This window comes from Copadichromis virginalis, linkage group LG1, assembly GCF_057382275.1.
Source record: "Copadichromis virginalis isolate Kocher_CV1m ecotype Utaka linkage group LG1, C_Virginalis_male_GT1.1, whole genome shotgun sequence".
NCBI lineage: Eukaryota > Metazoa > Chordata > Actinopteri > Cichliformes > Cichlidae > Copadichromis > Copadichromis virginalis.
Window position 1 is genome coordinate 27,857,872 of NC_140618.1, and position 21,754 is coordinate 27,879,625.

Genomic DNA, 21,754 nt, shown 5'->3' on the forward strand with positions numbered 1-21,754 from the left:
CCCGCCACCTGATCCAACTCACCACCAGGTGGTGATCAGTTGACAGCTCAGCCCCTCTCTTTACCCGAGTGTCCAGAACATATGGTCGCAGGTCTGCTGATACGATTACAAAATCGATCATCGACCTACGGCCTAGAGCGTCCTGGTGCCACGTGCACTTATGGACACTCTTATGTTCGAACAGGGTGTTCGTTATGGCCAAACTGTGATTAGCACAGAAGTCCAATAACAGAGCACCGCTCGGGTTCAGATCAGGGAGGCCGTTCCTCCCAATCATGCCCCTCCAGGTCTCGCTGTCGTTACCCACGTGAGCATTGAAGTCTCCCAGCAGGACAACAGAGTCTCCAGGTGGAGCACCCTCCAGGACCCGTTCCCCGACCCTAAGGCGCAGGGAACAAACCCTCTCGTCCACCGGGAAAAACCCCAACGTACCGGCAGCAAGCCGAGGGGATATTAGGATACCCACCCCAGCCCGCCGCCTCTCACCAGGGGCAACTCCAGACTGAGACAGAGTCCAGCCCCTCTCCAGGAGACTGGTTCCAGAGCCCAAGCCATGCATAGAGGTGAGCCCGACTATATCTAGCCGGTACCTCTCAACCTCACGCACTAACTCAGGCTCCTTCCCCACCAGAGAGGTGACATTCCATGTCCCTATTGCCAGTCTTGGCAGCCGGTGGTCAGTCCGCCAGGGCCTCCGCTCCTGGCCGCCACCCGGCACACAATGCACCCGACCCCTATGGCGCCTCCTGCGGGTGGTGGGCCTGCGGGAGGATGGGCCCATGTCTCCTCTTCGGGCTGTGCCCGGCCGGGCCCCATGGACTAAGGCCCGGCCACCAGACGCTCGCCCTCGGGCACCCTCCCCGGGCCTGGCTCCAGGGCGGGGCCCCGGTAACCCTATCCCGGGCAGGGTAAACTGTTCCCTCGGTGTCCTTTTCATAAGGGTCTTATGAATCGCTCTTTGTCTGGTCCCCGAACTAACTAACTATTTTTAAAGGCAGTTTATAAGGAGGTATCATAAGAAGGAACTGAGCGCGATTTACTAATATATAGAGTTCAATTCAAAGCTATTTGGTGATTGGACTCATATGGCTCAGCACAGTGAGACTGAATCCCAGCAGTGACAGGAATTAGGGCAGGAGACCCTGGAATCTAGATGCTGGTGGTGGTCAAGATAAAGATGGAGGCTTGGATGGAGCTGTGAGATCCTTGTATGAGATGGAGTTTGGGTAAAGGTGGGTTGCACAAAGAATGGAGGCTGGCTGGCTAGAAGAAGGCTGTCAGAAAGAAGACCCGGGAAAGCAGACAGATGAGAGCTTCCTTAGTGAACTTACAAATTAGGTTGATTTTCATGTGCAGGTGAAGCCTGTTACCTCTTTATTCCACGGTGAATCAAGCAGATAAAAGATTTGGAGTTCAACTTTCATTTGTTTACTTTACCCTGGAATTCTGAGCATGAAGTCCAAAGATGTGTTAATGCTGGATACACTAGAATTGTGCATGAGACCACAAGAAATCAGTACATGAGCATGTGTTTTATGAGATAATAGTGGGATGTTCTTGCTTGTTTTGTTTTTGTCTTGGTTTGTTTTTGTTGGTTTTTTTTAGCAAAATGTGTGAGCATGCTTCTGAATTCATTGCGCTTCATTTTACTTCCACGGGCATATCAACTGTATGACAGGTCCCAGTGAAGATATTTTGGGGCTCATATTGTTCTGGAGCAAACACAGCAGTAGCATAATAAATAAAATCAATAGTATAATTTCAGCTTTTGATCAGCATCATGGACAACAACTGCAGTCAGAGGTGAGCAGAGAGGGGCAGTAACGCGTTACTGTAATCTGATTACTTTTTTCTGGTAACGAGTAAAGGGATTACTATTGCAAAAACGGTAATTAGATTACCGTTACTTTCCCGTAGGAACGCTGCGTTACTGCATTACTAAAACCATGATTTTTTTTGCGAGAATGTCTCATGACAGCGACATAAGACGTTGGTGACAACAGCTCTCTGCAGATCAACGGTGGATCATATATCGAGTGCGGGAGAGCGTATGAGCGTGCAGCGTTTAAAGCGTGGAAGTACTGACCTTATTTTGAGTTTGATTCCATAAAAAGTGACAAAAACATTAGTGTCCGTTGTGCGTGGGAAGAAAACTTCTTTTTACAGCGAACCCCCCCCCCCCCCCAAACTTCCAAGCGAGCACCAAGTGTGCTACAACGTAATGGGAAACTCAGAGAAACTCGTGGATTCTTCCACTGACCGATGCGGCACACCTGCACCAGGGTAAACCTCCGCCTACCCAACTCCTGCTTTACAGGTGAAAATAGAGCAAAAGGACCGCTAGTCTTTGACTTTATTTATTTTCTGCTGTGTTTTACTTGCATCTATTTGAAAGACTGAGTGTAAACACAAAAAATATTTATGTGCTAGAATGTGCAGAAAATAATTTTAAATGTTAAACAAATATCTTCCAGTCAGAGAATGTTGCATATAATTAAATTTTTGCTTGATGCATAAAGTTAAAAGATTAAAACTAATAAAACAAGTTAAAAAAAAGAGACTTTTCCATTTGATTACATTTTGTATGATGGATTATGTAGAAAAAGTAGAATTGGGCTGAAAGATCTATCGCTTTATCACCTCTTCAGGTTGTAAATCGTGTTTTTAAAAAGTAACTAAGTAACTAAGTAATTAATTACTTTTGAAAATAAGTAATCAGTAAAGTAACGGGATTACTTTTTTGGAGACGTTATCAGTAATTAGTTACTGATTACTTTTTTCAAGTAACTTGACCAACACTGGAGGTGAGGTGAGTGGACACACATATCTAAGCTTATGCTCTAATCCCACATCATATTTTTTAACTAAACTACCAAAATCCCCCAAAGAGATTTAGCTTTGCTGAAGTAACACAAAGACAACTGTGATCTCTACAAGCACAGAAAAAAAGAGAGAACAACAGGTCTTCGCAGACTGGATGAGGTCATCATGACAAATAATCACACTCATTTAAAGAATTGCTCGCTCAATGAGCTTTTCCAGTGGACCAGCTTCTAGATGTAGCACGCACTCACACATGTATTGCAACATATTATTTTTAACATAAATTGGTAGCAATGTTTCAGTCCTTCACATAGACACAAAGGCAAACAACTCACCCATCAGAACTTCGTCTTTCAAGCCTTGCTCACAGCAAAGTCAATGACAGCATTGCTCAGATCCAAAGTCCTGACAGCAAACTCATCCTCTCTCTGCTCTCCTTCCTCTTCTGAGAACCACTTTCATGATTTACTTTCTAACAATAAGACAACAAAACATGCCTAGTTGATGTTAACAGGTTTGCGGGATTTTTCTTAAATGAGAGAGAGACAATGGTCATGAAGGACAGATTCCAGACCTACAACATGGTTTCCACATCCAGATTTTTCCAAACAGGTGCTTGTTTAAATTCATTTCATTAGGGAAAAACTAATGGAACCTTGAATTAAACATAGTGTATCTTATGCTATTTATATTATCAAATATCCACTTTACAAAAGTAATGTGAATAAAATTCTCCAATGTTGTATGAAGCAGTGTTCCTTTGACTTCTTTTGTGTGACTCAGCTCCTCTGTCTTCTGATGCAGACGCATTGCCTATGCTCACCCGGTTCCACATTACTAAGACCCATATTTTGTTGGGTGGTGAATTTGTAGATACATTGAGCCTCCACAGCCTCTAGGTGGCCCTCAAGCTCAGCCTCAGTATCTTTGGGGAGAATTAAAATGACTGGCGGCGCGCACGGGTGCAGCGGCTCTTAGCTCTCCAGTTTGGTGCTCGTTTTTACTTTTAATGTGGATATTTTTGAATGTTTGCAACGCCGCCATCTCTTACAGTCGCCAGAACCTAATTGACCTAGGTTTTAAATATAGTTTGTCTGTTTCTGGCGACTATCAGCGAACACACAACATCCTGGTGGAGATAGCGAGACCGCCAGGGTCACCGTGGATGGTCTGCCCGCCCAGCAAGCGTAGAAGGCGACGGAGGGAAAGAAAGCAGAAGAGGGGATGCCGGTCGGGCTCAGACGCTAGGCTACGCAAACATCCACACCGGCCAGCACTTCTGAGCCTTTTCCTATCGAACGCCAGATCCATCACCCACAAACTTGACGAATTGGAGCTACAGATAGCCAACACAAGCTTTGCACGTAACTGCAGCATTATTCTTATTACGGAGACGTGGCTTCACCCGCTGATTCCCGACGCTGCAGTCGAGTTAGCAGGCCGCACGCTACACCGGCATGACAGAAACAGCAACTCAGGTAAAAGCAGAGGAGGGGGGCTATGTGTTTACGTGCATAACGAGTGGTGTTGTAACAGCAGGATCATTCACACACACTGTTCTCCTGATTTGGAGTTTCTGGCAGTCTCGTGCAGACCTTTTTACATCCCGAGGGAGTTTACAGTAGTTATTGTGATAGCTGTTTATATACCGCCGGATGCTAACTTTAGCACGGCTCTCAGCCTCTTGCTCAACACCATAAACAAACAACAGCTTGCCCACCCCGATGGGGTTTTTATTGTCGCCGGCGACTTTAACAAAGCGTGCCTAAAGACTGTGCTTCCTAAATTTATCCAGTTTGTGGACTTTGCTACGAGAGGAGAACACACTTTGGACCATGTCTATTCAAACATCAGGCATGCTTTCAGAGCGACACCCCTCCCCCACCTGGCTGGATCTGACCACCTCTGCATGTCCCTCACCCCCACCTACACCCCCCTGCTGAGAAAAACAAAGCCCCAGACAAAGACAATAAAAACCTGGCCTGAAGGAGCCCTTTCTCAACTGCAGGACTGCTTCTCAACAACTGTATGGGATTTATTCTCCAGCCACAACCTCCAGGAGTACACGGACACTGTACTCTCGTACATCAGGAACTGTGTTGACAATGTCACCGTCAACAAAAGGGTCAGGGTGTTTCCAAATCAAAAACCCTGGATGAATAGCGAAGTGCAATCCCTCCTAAAAAGCCGCAACACTGCCTTCAAGTCAGGGGACAGGGCTGCGTATAGGGCGGCCAGGGCAGACCTGAGTAGAGGCATCAGGAAAGCTAAGGCTGCCTATAGGAGGAGGATTGAAGATCACTTTGCTGACAACGACCCCAGAAAAATGTGGCAGGGGATCAATCACATTACCAATTACAGAAGCAATAACCAGGCAACATCTAGGACTGATGCCTCACTGGCTGAGGATCTAAACCGTTTCTTCGCCCGCTTTGAGACGACCAAGCCCTCAGCTGCCACACCACTTCCACCCGCCCCCAGCACTGGCACACTAACACTTAGGGAGCACCAAGTGAGGTGTGTTCTAAGGTCAGTGAATCCCAGGAAGGCGGCAGGTCCTGATGGAATACATGGAAAGGTTCTCAGAGCATGTGCTGACGAACTGACCGGAGTCTTCACTAAAATCTTCAACCTTTCCTTGTCATCAAACACCGTCCCGCCCTGCCTCAAAACCTCCACCATCATCCCCATCGCCAAGAAGACAGCTGTGGCCAGCCCAAATGACTACAGGCCTGTTGCACTTACGCCTGTAGTGATGAAGTGCTTTGAGAGACTGGTCTGTCAGCACATCAGGGCCGGTCTGCCTCCCACTCTGGACCCCCACCAATTTGCCTACAGGACAAATCGTTCCACCGAGGACGCTATCACCATAGCGCTCCACACTGCGCTGAGTCACCTGGAGCACCGAGGAAGCTATGTGAGAATGCTCTTTCTGGACTTCAGCTCAGCATTCAATCATATCATCCCGGAGATCCTGGTCCAGAAACTGTCTCACCTGGGACTCTCCACCCCCATCTGCCTCTGGATCAAGGACTTCCTGACAAATAGACCACAGTCTGTCAGACTCGGCCCCCACCGGTCCAGCACCATCACACTCAGCACCGGGTCTCCACAAGGATGTGTTTTGAGTCCCCTCCTGTTTACGCTCTACACATCCGACTGCTCCCCTACCCATCTCTCAAACACCATCATAAAGTTCGCGGATGACACCACAGTGGTTGGACTCATCTCAAGGGGGGATGAGTCGGACTACAGAGATGAGGTCAACAGACTGACTGAGTGGTGTTCAGTTAACAACCTCCAACTGAACACCACGAAAACTAAAGAACTTATCTTGGACTTCAGGAAGGGCAGAGCAGACCCGGCCCCACTTTACATTCACGGGAGCTGTGTGGAGAGGGTACACTCCATGAGGTTTCTGGGCGTGCAGATATCTGATGACCTCTCCTGGACTGCAAATACTACAGCGGTGGTTAAAAAGGCCCAGCAGCGTCTCCACTTTCTGAGAGTGCTCAGGAGGAACAACCTGGAGGAGAGGCTGCTGGTGACATTTTACAGAGCCACCATAGAGAGCATCCTAACGTACGGCATAACAACATGGTATGCAGGGTGCTCAGCTGCAGACAGGAAAGTACTGCAGAGGGTCATCAACACAGCCCAGAAGATCACTGGCTGCTCTCTGCCCAGCCTGGAGGTCACTGCAAACTCTCGGTACCTCAGCAGAGCTGGCAATATCATCAAGGACCACTCTCACCCCAGCAACCAACTGTTTGAACTATTACCGTCAGGCCGACGGTACAGGTCACATAAAACCAGGACAAACAGATTCAGGGATAGCTTCTTTCCCAGAGCTATCACCGTAGTAAATAAGCACAAAAACAATTGAACCTATTCCATACCGTCACTGTCATTATAGTAATGCTGCTATCCTGTATATATTGTACATACTATTGTTTGAGTACTTACGATTGTTTTTTTTGTACTTTTTATATTTTACATTTATATTTATTATTGAAACTTGCACCAAGGGAGTGGCACTCCAATTTCGTTGTACTCTGTACAATGACAATAAAGGCTATTCTATTCTACATTTAATTTAAGAATTAAATGAAGAACATGATCAATGATAAGTTGCAGCGACAGAAAAGCTGTGGCTTGTGTTTGTGGAGTAATCAATTCAAAATCGTGATCGAGGAGTGATGTCTACCGACAGGTAAAGTGGGATCATTGACAGGGTGACATCATGTCAGGAGGCAAATAATGGTAGCCCAAGCCACAGCCTGCCTTGAAGACATCAAAAAGGGCTTATCCATCTCAACCCTCAAGAAAGATGTGCACATCCTAAAATTATCAGCCACTAAAGTACAAGCTCTGCGATGTTTTTGACAGCAGGGTAGGTGAACCAACCATGGATAGGGTGTCACAGATAATGTCACACTCTCTAAGCCCTATATGTACCAAGAGGAGATGACCCTCTAGATTACTGGACCAACATGCCACCATATTCCCTCATCTATTCCAGCTAGCCAATCTTTCCACTTCAACCACATCAGTCTCCCAAGAGAGAATATCATTCAAAGCAGGAGATTTTGTGCAAAAGACAAAATTGTCTCAGTACTGTTGAACACGTTGTTTTTCTTAATAAAAATAATTAAACATGCATAAAAACACACCCTATAAATATTGATTGATGTCTTTATGTGCAGAAGTACAACCTACAATTACTGACTGATTCAAACAAAATATCCTTCCATACAAATAATACTATAAACCAACAGAAAAGGTGACAGACAAAAAGAAAAAGACACATGAAAACATTCACATTTATTCAGTGCAATAATTTAAAATCACATTTATTTGGCCACCAGATGTCGCTGTAGTAATGTGTTCCAAATTCTCCAAAAGATCAAATCTTTTTCCAAAACAGCTGTTCCAAATGATTTGATCTCTCAAACGCTTCATTTCTGCCATCGCAAACGCAAAGGTTTAATATGAAATACTGGGTCAAGTTACAAAGTCCAGAAAACCAGAGAATATGTAAATGAAAGCCTGGGAATCCCGTGTCTCCAGAAATCATTAAACATATGGATACAGAACCAGAAGGCTTAGAGAGACAACAACAAAGTACAAGCGGAGAATATGGAGTCCAATCAGTGAGGTCATTCATTATTCAGAAGAACAGCGTGCTTTAATCAAAACGTTGATTGGATAGGGGGAAACATATCAAGAAGTGCAGAAAATCATGGGCTGCTCAGCTAAAATGATCTCCAATGCTTTAAAATGGAAAGCCAAACCAGAGAGACTACCATTCGAATGGATTGAACAATAGCCAGCATGGCAAAGACTCAGCCAATAATCACATCCAGGGAGATCAGAGGCAGTCTGAAGTTACCTGTGAGTACTGTGACAATTAGAAGATGCTTGTGTGAGGCTAATCTATCAGGAAGAAGCCCCCGCAAATTCACGCTACTAAAAAAAAAAAAAAAAGACGTGCTAAAGACGATACAATTTGTCAAAGAACATATCGACTGGCCTAAAGAGAAATGGAGAAACATTTTGTGGACTGATGAAAGTAAGATTGTTCTTTTTGGGTCCAAGGACCGCAGACAGTTTGTTAGATGACCTCCAAACACTGAATTCAAGCCACAGTACACTCTCAAGACGGTGAAGCATGGTAGTTCAAGCATCATGATATGGGGATGTTTCTCTTACTATGGTGTCGGAACTATTTATCGCACACCAGGGATCATGGATCAATTTGCTTATATCAAAATAATTGATAAGGTCATGCTGCCAACAAAATGAAGCTTATGGAGTGGCCAGCCCAATCCCCACACCTTAATCTAATAGAAAACTTGTTGGGTGACATCAAAAATGCTGTTTCTGAGGCAAAACCAAGAAATTCAGAGGAATTGTGAAAGGTTGTCAAATCATCCTGGCTGGCATACGTGTTTATGATGATTTTGAGCTTTACTCACATTTTAAAACACACTGCTATTATTTTGAACATAACTGTATAATCAAACTAAAAACTTGAGGCACAAATAAGGAAAAAAAAGAACCAATACCAGATATCAGAAGATAACACAATAAACAAACCCATCAGCATAAGGAAATACAAAATAACACTATTAACAGAAAAGTACAATATTATACAGAACATGACAAAAAATATATATAAATAAATATATCAGTAGCAATAAAAGTGTCTGTATATAATGATACATTTGTGTGATAGTTATAAATAAATATTTCCTCTAATAGTTAAAATGTTATGCTTTTATCCAGACTAAATGAAGATCTTCTGGATTAGTGAGATGCTGCTTCCTCTCCAGCTTGCAGTCTAAGGAGCTTGGAAAGAAAAGCGTCTGGACTTCTTAAAGTTGCTTGAAGACTTTTCACCTCTCAACCGAAAAGCTTCTTCAGTTCTAGGGTCAAATGATGGAGAGTCCCAGATTTAAGCTCTATGGGAGTAACCCACCAAGAGGGACATGGGCCCCCTATTGATCCTCTACCTAATCACATGAGCCAAGGTGTGAAAACGGGTGTGGGTAGCAATCATGCATGGTTTCGGGTGTACTCATAGTGAAACCTAGCCCTAACCCTATCATGCGATTTCCTGAGGTCAAAAGGCCCAGGATGTGAGTGGTCGTTAAGGCGTCTGGGAAGGGATCTCAAAACTGGGTTATAGATGGCAGACAGTTGGTGTTGTAAGCCACCGCCTCTGTTCATAGATTGTCATTGACAGTGGACATAGATGGCTTCCTTCACTCCTCTTTCAAACCATCTGTGCTCTCTGTCCTAAATGTGAACATTGGTGTCCTCGAAGGAGTGTCTTTGTCCTAGATGCAGATGGACTGCTGAGTCTTGTCCTGTGGAGGTGGCTCTTCTATGTTGTGCCATGCGTTTATGAAGTGGGTGTTTGGTCTCTCCAATGTAGGGGTCTGGGCATTCCTCGCTACACTGTACAGCATACACCACATTGTTAAGTTTGAGTTTAGGAGTTCTGTCTTTCGGATGAACCAGTTTTTGTGTGGCTGGGTCTGAAGTACACTGGGATGTTGTGTTAGTCTTTCTGATCCTCCCTAGTTTCTGTCTGATCGTCTTCTCTGTGCCTCTTTGCTGACTTGATGAAAGACCAAATAGGATAACCACATGTTTTAAGAGCTTCCTTTACATGTGTGTATGTTCAGTGGAGGAAATACAGTCTTACATCCTAAATACTGTATAGTCATATTAAAGCTCTGGGTGCTCTCTGCGGGGCAGGTAGGTAATAACGTAGCAGCTTCCAGAAGGCAGAAGAGGGCAGCATCGAGCTTTTTCCCTTCCAGGTGACACAGTCTGCAGCTTTGCAGAGTTGTAAGGCCTCTAAAGATGAACTTGTGCTCAAGACTCCGGCTGTCTCAGTTTTAATCAAAACCACGTGAGTCTGCAACTTCTTGAGGGATGCTTGGATACTTTTCAGCAGGTCGACTCCTGAACCAGAATCTTCTGAGCAGGGGACCAGAACCACTGTCTGACTCTGCTTTATGCAGTCTAACACAGCCTCTCCTACAGGAGCAGACAAGCACAGATCAGAGTGTGTTGTTTTCCCCTTGATTGAATTTGTAAGGACAAAATTTAGAATAACAATTTTGTAAAAATATGAAAAATGTAAGCACCTCTCTCTGGTACAACATCAGGACTGTAGCGACAGAGACTATAACCAAGTCTGTACTTCATTTCACTCTCCAGCCTTTTTCTGTCATCTTCATTTAGTCCTGGATCTGTGCTACTCTTGTAATACATCAAGCAGGCGTTGTAGCTTTTTCCATCTAAATGGAAAAAAATAAAAATGTTGTTTTAAAAGTGGATAGAAAAAAGCAGATTTTGCCGCTCTGACAAAAATGTGAACACAGACAATGTTTGAATTAGCAAAATGTATGAAAACTACCTGGGATGGTTCGATGGCAGCCAAGAATTCGACGAAGGAAAAGCGTGATGTCGACTTTAAACTTTGCATAAATAATTGCTGTTAGTACCATCACCATCAGCACAAAGCCCACAATCCATAAAGCCACAAAGTAAGAGGAAGGAGCAGCTGTAGGGAGTGATGGGGATTTTCTAAATTAGCTCATCTAATAAATAAACACATTAAAGAGTATTATTAAGTACTCAAAATGTTCAGCTGGCCATACCTTTTTGTTTTAGAGTGATAGTGACAAAGCTTGTTTGGTAGGCAGATTGCAGTTTACAGGTATAAATTTTTGACAGATCGTCCTCTGACACTTTTCTGAAGATTAGAGATGTTCTCATTCTGATTTCCTCTGTGCTGATGACCCTGAGAAGAGAAGGAAATGACTGAGGCAGATCTAAAAACAGAATTCATATCTGAGCTGATGTGACTACATATAACATCAGTGTGACCCACAGAGGACCTGTGTGTGAAATATTTACCGTGTATCATTATAGAAAACTGGTAGACTAGTGTCTGTATCCACAAATGAACTTCCACTTAACCAAAACAAGTCATCCATTTTTGACATCATAACTGCTTTACAATCAATCACCACTGTTGAACCTAGAAAAAGCAGAGTTAACACAGGTTGTTATAAACGATTAACATTTAAGCTTTAGCCAAGAGTGTGAAGGTGTATGAATATAGACAATAACTCACCTAAATCTACCTCAAATACCTGCTTGTCCTCTGGTGAAATTATCACTGCTTTCTTAGTTATTTCTGTGGAAATAAAAAAAACCTTTTGAAAAGCACATATTAAAATCATTCAAAATAAATATCTGCAAAATGTGTTTTTCTTACTGCTTGGTTGGACATCAAGTTTCACCGTAGAGGTCATGTTATATATTTGACCATCATACAGGTAAGACCGGGTGCAGGTATAGTTGCCACTGTCCTCTTTTTTCACACTTGGGAAGTAACCGTCTTTTGGTGATGACCCGCCCTCCTACAACATATAAGCTCGATTTTTAAGTAGTCAGCTGTCAAATTTGGAAAAACATTAAAACCCTGTAACAGTACTTTACAGTTTGATCTCATTCACATAATCTGCTCTGTTTACCTTGTGCCATGTGACGCCGCTTCTGGTGATATTCAGGGTGTTAAAGGGAAAAAAAATTTCAGGGCAATACAACTTGCAGTACTCCTCTGTGTAACATTCTTTAGAGATCTGGTTCATTTGTTCAGAGTCTCTGGACTGAGCTGTGTTTACTTTGAGGCTTACCCAGGACTGTCTGCTGGAATTCCTACCAAGGAAAGAAAACAGTAACATGAAGTTTTAACTTTCATTCTGAGCAACAAGCAAAATGAAACAAAAAAATGGGAAAGTAAGAGAAGACTTAAAGGATTAGTTTTAAAATGGTGTTCATCTACTTAGCGGGCTATTTGTCCATCAGGATTTATTATTAGCTGAGAAAGTTTTGTGCTGCAAACAGTGAAATTAAACTAACATATCTGGCATTCTGTATAAAAATCCCTCTCAGCTTCGCCTTCAGTAATCCATTCCTTTAACGCTGGATTACTGAGAGGCTCTTCTCTGACCCACAGAAGATGAAACCTAATAACCTGTGATACACTCATGCTTCTTGTGTGCCTTTGTCTGATTTTATTTTACCTGATTTATTTATTTTACTCACAACAGAACTCAGAAAACAAATGTTTTGACTGAGACGTACCATTTCAGGAAAACACTCATTTTGAATTTGATGACATGTCTCAACAAAATTCAACAAAACACTTTTCAACCAATAAAAGGTTGAGAAGGAAGTGTTTGTGTTACACATGAAAATCATGATTTTAACTTTAGGCCTGCAGGCAGCACTGGTTTAAATTTAATTTATCATGAAAATCACAGCATGGGCTCAGGGACACTTGTGCCATCCACTAATGTAGGCTAATGCACCACCATGCAAAGAACAACGTAATCATCTTCTATGATTCACTGAGGCAAAGCGAAAAACTGTCCTGAGGTCAGGCGAAACAAAACTTGAAAGATTATTTGGCAACGTGTTACACAGCTTGTAATAATGGATGCTGAAAGGTATATACATGTTTTAAAGCCACATATACTCTATGACTATGTCTTTCGGAGAAGGCCTTGCATATTTCAGCAAGACAATGCTAAACTGCATACTGCTGTCATTACAACAGCATGGCTTTGAAGTAGAAGAGTCTGGGTGCTGAATTGGCCTGCCTGGTGTTTAGACCTTTCACCAATCAAAACACTGGACAAAAAAAATAGGGCAATGAAGAGTGACTGTTGAGAATGGGACAACATTCCTTTCCCAAATATCCAGCAGCTGCTCTACCCAGTTCCCCGATGTTCACAGACTGTTGTTCAAAGAAGAGGTGATGCTACACAGTGTTAAACATGGCCCTGTCCCACCTTTTAAAGCACTGTAAAGCACTTTGAATCACCTTGTTGTTGAATTGTGCTATACAAATAAACTTGCCTTGCCTTGCCTTTTGAGACATGCGGCTGCGGTCAAATTCAAAATTATTAATTGAAAATTATTAAGAATGATTACAATGATTGTTTTCTTAAAATTTAGTTAAAATGGTACATTAGTTGTTAAACCATCTAAGTTTATAAAAAAATGAATGTTTTCTATGTTCTAGTTTGAATAAAATATGGCTTTGTTCCAGTTTTTCTGTACCTTAACAACAACCCGCCGTCCTCAGTTGTGTTTCAGGATTTGCTAACTTCAGATGGCGGGTTGTTATTTGCAAACACAGGATCCTCACATATATGTTACCAGCATTTAGGGAAACTGTCATACCATAATGCCAACAAGCAACCTGGTTTAGTACAAATATAAAAAGTGCTTTTCTGGTGCCGTGATGTTCAATAACAACCTTAAAATGTTATAATAAAATATAATACAAGTTAAACTTGCTCTGCTATCCTGTCGTATAGGAAATAGTACTTTATGTCAGTGTGTGGGCACGACTTTTGTTTGATGTCAGTCTTAGACAAGGAAACCATTCATTTTACCGAAAAGAGCAGGAGTAATTCCCCTGATGGTTTACTGAAGCTCTGAGAATAACAAGGATTCTTCCATGAACCAGCACACCCATCTGCCTCTGCTCAGCTGACGTTGACATGTTGAAGAGTTTCATTTCATCCACGGTGTGACTGGTCCAGAACACCTCAGCATCTCCATCACGGTACTCTCTGTAAGAAGGGCACTGCAGTACCGCCATCTCACCTGCCTCGACATTTACTTCCTGGAAACTCAGTGGGCACACACCTGTCAATGACATTCATAATGACATGTGAAAAAAAGCATTGCTTTAGTCTAAAATGATCATATTTGTCTGGTTAATGAAACTCGGGCTTCACAGTGCAGTCACTAGCAGTATTCTACTTTTACCCTGAACTAATGTCACCGATATCTTTAAATGCCACAGCATTACCACAAAGGAAGGGCAGTACAGCCCTGGTGCCCCTTAGCAGGCTTCCAGAAACTGGGTAATAAGAAAATTGGGGGGGGGGGTTGGTGCAGGGGCTATAATAACTTGTTGCAGACAGAGGAATTAATGAGGGGCTCCCTAAAGAATCAGAATTAGAGAAATAAGTATGATGTTTAATGTAAAAATGTTGTAGATTCCCCTAATAATGTAAAAGATAATGTAAAGGGTTATTGTGTGTTGTCGTATTTTGAAGGTTCTGCTCTGTGAATTCTCTCCACGCTTCTTCCAGTTGGCGCCTGCTCTTGCTACCTAAAAGGAATTTGATGAATACTGCGCTCCTTCAGGCAATGGCTGCCATTCTGGGGTTTTAAAAGGCTTATGAGGCGCATAACTGTCATAATCTGTGTGCAGGCAGACAGGAAAGGACCGAAATGCAGACTCAGACACGGAAATGAAACAAACTCAAAAGGGCAGCTTTATTGCTGGACACCAGAAAGAACTAAACTGGAATACAAAACAAAACAAATGTACACATGTACACTGATGGACACATTTGCAGGACCATGAATGCTTTAGGCAGCTGTAGACTTACACTGTAAAAAAAAAAAAAATTCCGTAGAAAAACGGAAAATGTCCTGGTAAATTTTTGCCAGTACATCGGCATCACGGGCATCGGCAAAATAAAATAAAAAATTGCTCGTACTCATGCTGCCCCGACATCAGCCAGCGCATATTGGGAATGGTACAGGCACCGATCGGTTTTCTATCACCCATTTCCTGGGAGTAAGGGCGCCCTCCGTATGCGAGGTGCACCTGCTGCTTGTGGCACAGGGAGGAGAGGGCGGGGCGGCGGGGGATTCACTGGTGGCTGGAGCGGCATCTAATAACCAACTCGCAAAATAAAACAAAACAACAAACACGAAAACACCAGACATTATAATACAGACTTATAATCTGCACCAATGCTTTATCGAAATTCTATACGCGAAAAGTGTGCGCCTGCTCGCTGCTGAAGTCAAAGTAAACTTTATTGTCATCTCTCTATATACATTCCAGTATATAGAGAGACGAGACGACGAGGCTCCTTTTACAGCAGTGCAAGTAAACAAACAATATATATAAGAGTAAGAAAATAAATATACACTTTAGGACTAGGGGTAAAGGGATCAATAACAACCAAACAACCAAACAGACCTGACCCAGCAACACTGCTGCTGGGTCAGGTCGTGATGTCACTGATAACATTGTTAAACACGGTGTTAGGAAGCAGAATTAATAAATAACAGACTGAACTTACTGGAAGTCAGATACGCATTTGAATAATAATGAAACCATAACACAAAGAGCAGTGCTTGGATAAAGTGGGGGCACTGCAGGGGCAATGTTTTGTAAGGGGAGGGTAAAGGGACTAAAATAATTTAATCACACATAATGAAAGAAATGAGAGGAACAAAGTAAAAACGAAACTGAGGATGAAAATGCCTTACATTGCCTGTATTTAGCTTTCTTTAAACTGCCTTAAAATAAAATCTCTGCACACCTGAAGAAACAACAGGTGCCTATGAGGGAAAAACACAACTTCCCCGAACTGTCTTGCTTGTCACCATTTTATTGAATCACATTTCATTCCAACAGACTTTCATCAGTTTTGTAAACTGTTTTGTTTGTAATTGATAAAAGTCAGTTGGAAGGAGATGTTCTGATTGAATTAATTTTTTTTATAGATGTTAGCTTTGGAATGTCAGTCACTTATCTTCCACCAGTATTGCTTAAAAATAACTTTTTAATGTAATAATCTCATCACTTGTCAGCATCACATTTATATTACTCACAAGGCTCTAAGGAACCAGGCGAATGAGTATTGACACAAGCTCATGTGCCTAATATTGTGCGTGTATTTTTAGTAGCTTGGTATACTTTAACAACACTGCAAATTCATTTTTTGAATAAACATATTTTGGTCTTTTTGGGTTTTTTTTTTTTTTTTTTTTTATTGTTCACGCTCAAAACACCGTTAACCACTCAGTTTAAACTCGACATTTCCAACAGTGTTTAATAATAAGTTTCACTGTAAATGTAAAAGAGCAATGTTTTTTTAGATTATGAACTGTAGATTTATGTTCTAAATAAAATAAAAATCACCCATAAAACATGAAGAGGTCTTACCTGGTGTCGATGTAAGGAAGACGAGAAAAAGAAGGAGAAGGCTTATTTTTCCGTTCATATCGTCTCACGTCAAAACTCAACACGAATCTTCTTAGGAGCTAAAGTGAAGAGAACTGAACTGGAATGTCTGACTGTTCGCTTATAATTTCAAATAAGGTTCGAAAAAAAAAGCTTACCAACGTGTACGTAATAAGCTAATACTCCTGGGTGCTACACACTACAGTGTACGCTGTACACCTACTTACTGGTTTTGTCGCATCAGTCTGTGTCTCTGAGTTAACTTGTGTTTCTCCTACAGCTCCGGACAGCTAAAAATGCGCGTGCTCTTTGTGAGCTCGTTCCCGGCTCGTAACCAGCGCGTTCTGCCGTCGAGGGCGATCATTGGTTAAATGTGATCATGTGACTGATGCAAGCCAGATCCTTTTATTTAGCAAAACTGTGATTAATAGTTAAATATTATTGTTGAGGGGCACAGACAGGACTCCGCACGCACACACACATTAAAAAATAATAATAATAATTGGTTTTTTAAAAAGTTGCCTCAACAAAGGGGCACTTTGGGAACCCATCAGGAAAGGGGCGGGTGCTCAAGCCCCTCTAGCCCCCCCCCCCTCTGCACGTGCCTGTTTCCAGGTGCTGTACACAGTCAGTTCAGCATAACAGGAGTGTTCCAGTTATCTGGGGGGCAAATGAAGTTCAAAACTGCCAAGCTTTCTTTGGATTAACTTGCTAAACAAAACCTAAAATCCCAGTTCGTAGGCGTCTTATCAAGCTTATCCTTGGCTCCCTGCTTTAGAGTGTGTAGGTGGCCTTAAGTTAAGTAAATATTTGCGGATCACGAAATTCATGAAACGTGAAACATGAACATGAAACGATCCGTGTGAGTTTCCGTCAAAGGCTGATGATGATAAAATGGTGATTAATCCCCCCTCCACACATACACACACAATCCCATAATAATAATAATAATAATAATAATAATAATAATAATAATAATAATAATAATAATGATGATGATAATAATATGCAACAGTCCTGCAAAAAATTGGAATAAATCGCACTGAACAGTAAGATGGTATTTATTGGTAATTATTTTTTTCTCAGTGGGTAAACTGAAAAATAAAACAACAAAAAAATGACATAAAATATTCCTTATCAGATCATAACAATTAATAACAACATTTACCTTAATTATACTATATCAAATATTTTCGAACCCAAAATTACTCACTATTGCCAAAACAAAAATAAAAAATAAAAAAATAAAAAGGGCAATTTACCAAGTCTTGAAAAATAAAACTGAACAAAATTGTACACGCACTGTACACTAGTGCGTGTACAGTTTCTTGTCAATTTTAAATACCATGTCCAGACATGGTTCTTTATTATTAGTGTTGTAAAGACTCACCTTTCAACACAATCACTTCACCAGATGCATCTTGCTTCCATTAACTGAAGATTTAAGATGTTCTGGTCGTGAACGGCAACCCCCTGCCTACCTACAACAGTATGAAGTTCAGTATCCTGGAGCTAGAAGTGCTAGATGTGAGACAGGGTGTCAAACTGAACGCCAGCATATTGACACAGACACACATGGCCTGCAGGATCCTGACGGACAGGCAGATATCCAGACAGAGACTGTTACGGATTCAAATATTGGGGATGGATACAAGAGGAAAAACCAAAATAACAACACTGGTCCGGCAGGGTTGAGTCAAACGATGATTTTAATGATCACACGCGTGGGAGATGGACACCGTACGCAGACAGCATCAGATCTCAAAATGGTGGAGCATTGATCAAACTCTTATAGCCTCTAGTGGCCCCCACTTAGTCATAAAAGCCTAAACATTCACATTCTTTCTCTCACACAGCGCCCAAGCTACGACCATGGCTCCCTGTTTATCTGCTCCTGCTGAGATAGGGCAGAAAACCTCTCCAGTATGTTCTGTTCTCTTCCAATCAGACAAATAAGGCGATGACTTTCTGCGAACAGCATTTCTTATAACTCAGCAGTATAATGCGTCATAAAACAATATCATTCATTCACAATAAATCAGCAGTCTAATGTAATGCAAATCCGTTTAACAAATGTAATAGTTATCACCTTCTTCTATGTCATGATCCTGGGTCCTTTTGACCCAGCGTTTTGTGTTTTCTCTTCTTGTGATTTTGGTTCTGTTCTTCCTCTGTTTAGTGTTTATTCTGTTCTGCCCGTGTGTTCCTGTATCTAGTCCGCGTTTCTTAGTTGTGTCCTTTCATGTGTAAGTTCCTGTTTTATTGTGAAGGTCTGCGTCTTATGTGAGTGTTTTCAGTTGCCTCCCTAGTCTCGTCACGTTAATCACTCCCAGCTGTGTTCCCCACCTGTGTATAATCTCCCTGTGTTCTCTGAGTGTATTTAAGTTGTCTCTTCTGTCATAGTAGTGGCTGGTTCGTCTGTGTTGTTTCCCCTCGTCTCCCCGTATGTATTTCCTCGGACCTCCCTGTATCTTCGTTTCTGGTTTGTGTTGTTAGTTTCCCCAGTTTAGGTTTCCGGTTTCATGTTCACCCACCATTGCTGTTTGTACCCACTCCTGTAAATAAATACTCACCTGCACCAGAGCTGCCGCCTTTTGGGTCCTTTCTCCAACTCCACAGGGCAAACCGTGACATTCTAATTCAGGAGAATAATGCAAACTAAAACTACATAATAATTCACAATCTTTAATTAGGGGTCTAACATGGCATAAAATAATATTATAATCCCACAAGACACACCCTGCTCCTTTACCCACCAATCAAGATGAGGTGATGAGGAACTCCTGATTACGATGAGGAAGATTAGGCAATTCATGATTCATTTATCTCCTCCCCGTTCTTGCAGTTCCTCCAGATCTTTAATTTGCACTGTCTCATCTGATGAAATCAAATCCTCCATTCCTCAAACGCATCTGCAACATGAGCAGTTCCCAGTGATTGATTCAGCAACCTGTAAATCACCCTCTCAGCTCCCACAGATCAGTCGTCATTCTGGTACAGTTCCTGCTGCCAGCCCTCCTTCATAGAATTCATCAATATTAGATGCTGCAGTTCCTTCAAGTGGTTTGCCTAGACCAGTTTTTCCTACACAAGATGACACTCCCTTTAACTTCCCAGCCACACCGCTGCAGGATCCTTACCAGATCCCCTGTGTTCAACCTGCTGTTCCATTAGATGAACCTTTCATTTGCATTCCAGAATAAAAGCAGCACCCGCCTTTAAAGCAGCAACCAGCTACATCTATGGTTTGCATGCACAGAAACCTTCAGTACCCATTACTGCTAGTTCTAGTCACCCTGTTACTACCAGAACACATGTATATAAGCTTGAGGGTCCTTCTTTCCCAGACCTTACCAGAGAAGATGAAATGCAATACAGTATGTTACGGATGGCTCTTACCAACCTTCTTGACCCTCACGAGACAGAGCACTTCAAATATCATGTCCTTCTCGATCATCTGAAAGTACACCAAGCTAAACGATTAGCTCTTGCCTTTTCCTATGCTCCTGACCCATATACTCAAGCCATCAAAGCCCTCGATGAGCATTACGGGCAACCCAGACAATTAGCATTGAAAGAACTACGGAATACACTAGAGCTTCCTCCTATCAGAGCAGGCGATGGTCGGACTCTGGATAACTTCGCTCTTCGTGTACAAGCTCTAGTTGGTTTGCTTAGCACCATGGGTGATCAAGGACAGAACTACATTGTGGGTCCCATGTTGATCGCCTGCTTGAAAAGCTGCCTGCAGAGCATTCTAGTCGCTTTAAACGGCATGTTTATAGGAAACAAGGAGAAATGACATATACCTTACCTTTGTTCTCATCCTGGTTGCAAATGGAGTGCAGGTGTCAACCAAGAAAGGACCGTGCTGTTTCATCCTTCAACCAGCCATGTGCCCGTAAGTATTCATCTCCACTCACAACAATTCTACATCAAATACATCTGATGATCCGGTACAGCCAGCACAGCCCATCATAACGACTAAGGCAACATGCGCATATTGCTGCTCACCTGAACACCACATCAGCAAGTATCCTGAGTTTATTCACAAAACAAAGGACGAGAGAATAAACTGGATAAAGAGGAACAAATGGTGTTGGGGTTGTGCTAGGACTCATCAGGCTGCAAAGTGTGATCTGAGAAAAGACTTTGCCACCTGCATGGGACGACATCTACAGAGCCTGTGTGACGTAAATCAGAGACCTAGAACTGAAGTTAATCCTGTAGTGAGGACATTGTCAATGTACCATGCTTCTGACATCAGCTGCGCAGCATCTCCACCTAACTGGGAAAGCTGAAAACATATCACTCAGAACTGTCTGTCAAGAAGTTGAAAGCATTCAAGGTTCTTTAAGTTTCAAGATCTCGCCCATTTCACACCCAGAGAAAACTTTCACAATTAATAATGCCTTCGCTACAAGTCAGTTAGCACTTTCAGACCACACCTACCCTATATTCTCGCTCCAAAGGAAATACAAGCAGTCCAAGGTATCCCATTACCATCTGTTAATAAAGTAGCTCCACTACTGCTTATAGGCTCTGATCATACTCACCTTATCATTTCTACTACTCCAGTGAGACATGGTCCATATGGATCTCCTGCAGCGGTCAAAACCCACTCAGGATGGACACTCCAAGGTCTGATCACAGACTTCCATCCCCAGAGTAGTTACGCGCATGTCCAGTGTGTGTTCACATCTTTCAGTTTCAGTTCAGGTTCAGGAAAACCGCTCCAGCACATCCTCATGTCCGCTGATGGCTCTAGTGAGTTTGTTCAGCCACCTCCTACTTTACCATCACCAGTTCCACCGCCTGTGGCTGCCATGCCACCAGACGTCAGGGCACCACCTGGTCCTGCCTCACCTGGTCCTGTCTCTGCCAAACCCAGTGCCTGCATGTACTAACCATATGGTAAATGGCCTGCATTTATATAGCGCCTTTCTAGTCCCTAAGGACCCCAAAGCGCTTCACACTACATTCAGTCATTCACCCATTCACACACAAATTCACACACTGGCGATGGCAAGCTACATTGTAGCCACAGCTGCCCTGGGGCGCACTGACAGAGGCGAGGCTGCCGGACACTGGCACCACCGGGCCCTCTGACCACCACCAGAATATCAGAATATCACTTGTGCTTATTTAAAAAAGTCCTTCTATGCAAAACTGAGTTATAGTCGTCACTTTGTAAGAGACGGTCTGACCTGACCACTATTCAACATGAAAAAAAACATAGCATCCAGTTTTAAATGGGGAGATGACGCATGGGGATTTCAGTCTTGTTTTCTGCAGAAGTACTACTTGCGTGTGGGGAAAAAATGACTTGTGATTCCA

The 21,754-nt window shown here is 42.6% G+C and overlaps 1 protein-coding gene across 3 annotated transcripts; it reads right to left on the reverse strand.

The window, feature by feature from the left end:
* Positions 1-7,632: 7,632 nt before the first annotated feature.
* LOC146718909 (interleukin-1 receptor accessory protein-like) lies at positions 7,633-21,754 on the reverse strand. 3 transcript variants are annotated; one of them, XM_085457473.1, is made up of 10 exons: positions 17,808-21,754; positions 13,815-14,070; positions 11,883-12,066; positions 11,624-11,768; positions 11,480-11,542; positions 11,260-11,383; positions 11,001-11,143; positions 10,757-10,903; positions 10,485-10,637; positions 7,633-10,374 (listed from the first exon to the last, which is right to left on the reverse strand). In XM_085457473.1, the coding sequence occupies exons 2-10, from the start codon at positions 14,021-14,023 to the stop codon at positions 10,055-10,057; spliced, it is 1,488 nt and encodes a 495-aa protein (XP_085313599.1). In that variant the 5' UTR covers positions 14,024-14,070; positions 17,808-21,754; the 3' UTR covers positions 7,633-10,054. The 3 variants fall into 3 exon arrangements, with proteins under 3 accessions (XP_085313599.1, XP_085313591.1, XP_085313608.1); XM_085457465.1 differs by lacking the exon at positions 17,808-21,754 and adding an exon at positions 16,400-17,787; XM_085457482.1 differs by lacking the exon at positions 17,808-21,754 and adding an exon at positions 16,645-17,786.

What these genes read in the sequence shown, in the direction of transcription:
- LOC146718909 (XM_085457465.1), bottom strand. Translation starts at nt 16,457, where the DNA reads ATGAACGGAAAAATAAGCCTTCTCCTTCTTTTTCTCGTCTTCCTTACA. An exon ending in ACTTGATGTCCAACCAAGCA is followed by an intron (nt 11,543 to 11,623) that starts GTAAGAAAAACA and finishes TTATTTCCACAG; the next exon opens with AAATAACTAAGAAAGCAGTG. An exon ending in CTGCCATCGAACCATCCCAG is followed by an intron (nt 10,638 to 10,756) that starts GTAGTTTTCATA and finishes TTTTCCATTTAG; the next exon opens with ATGGAAAAAGCTACAACGCC.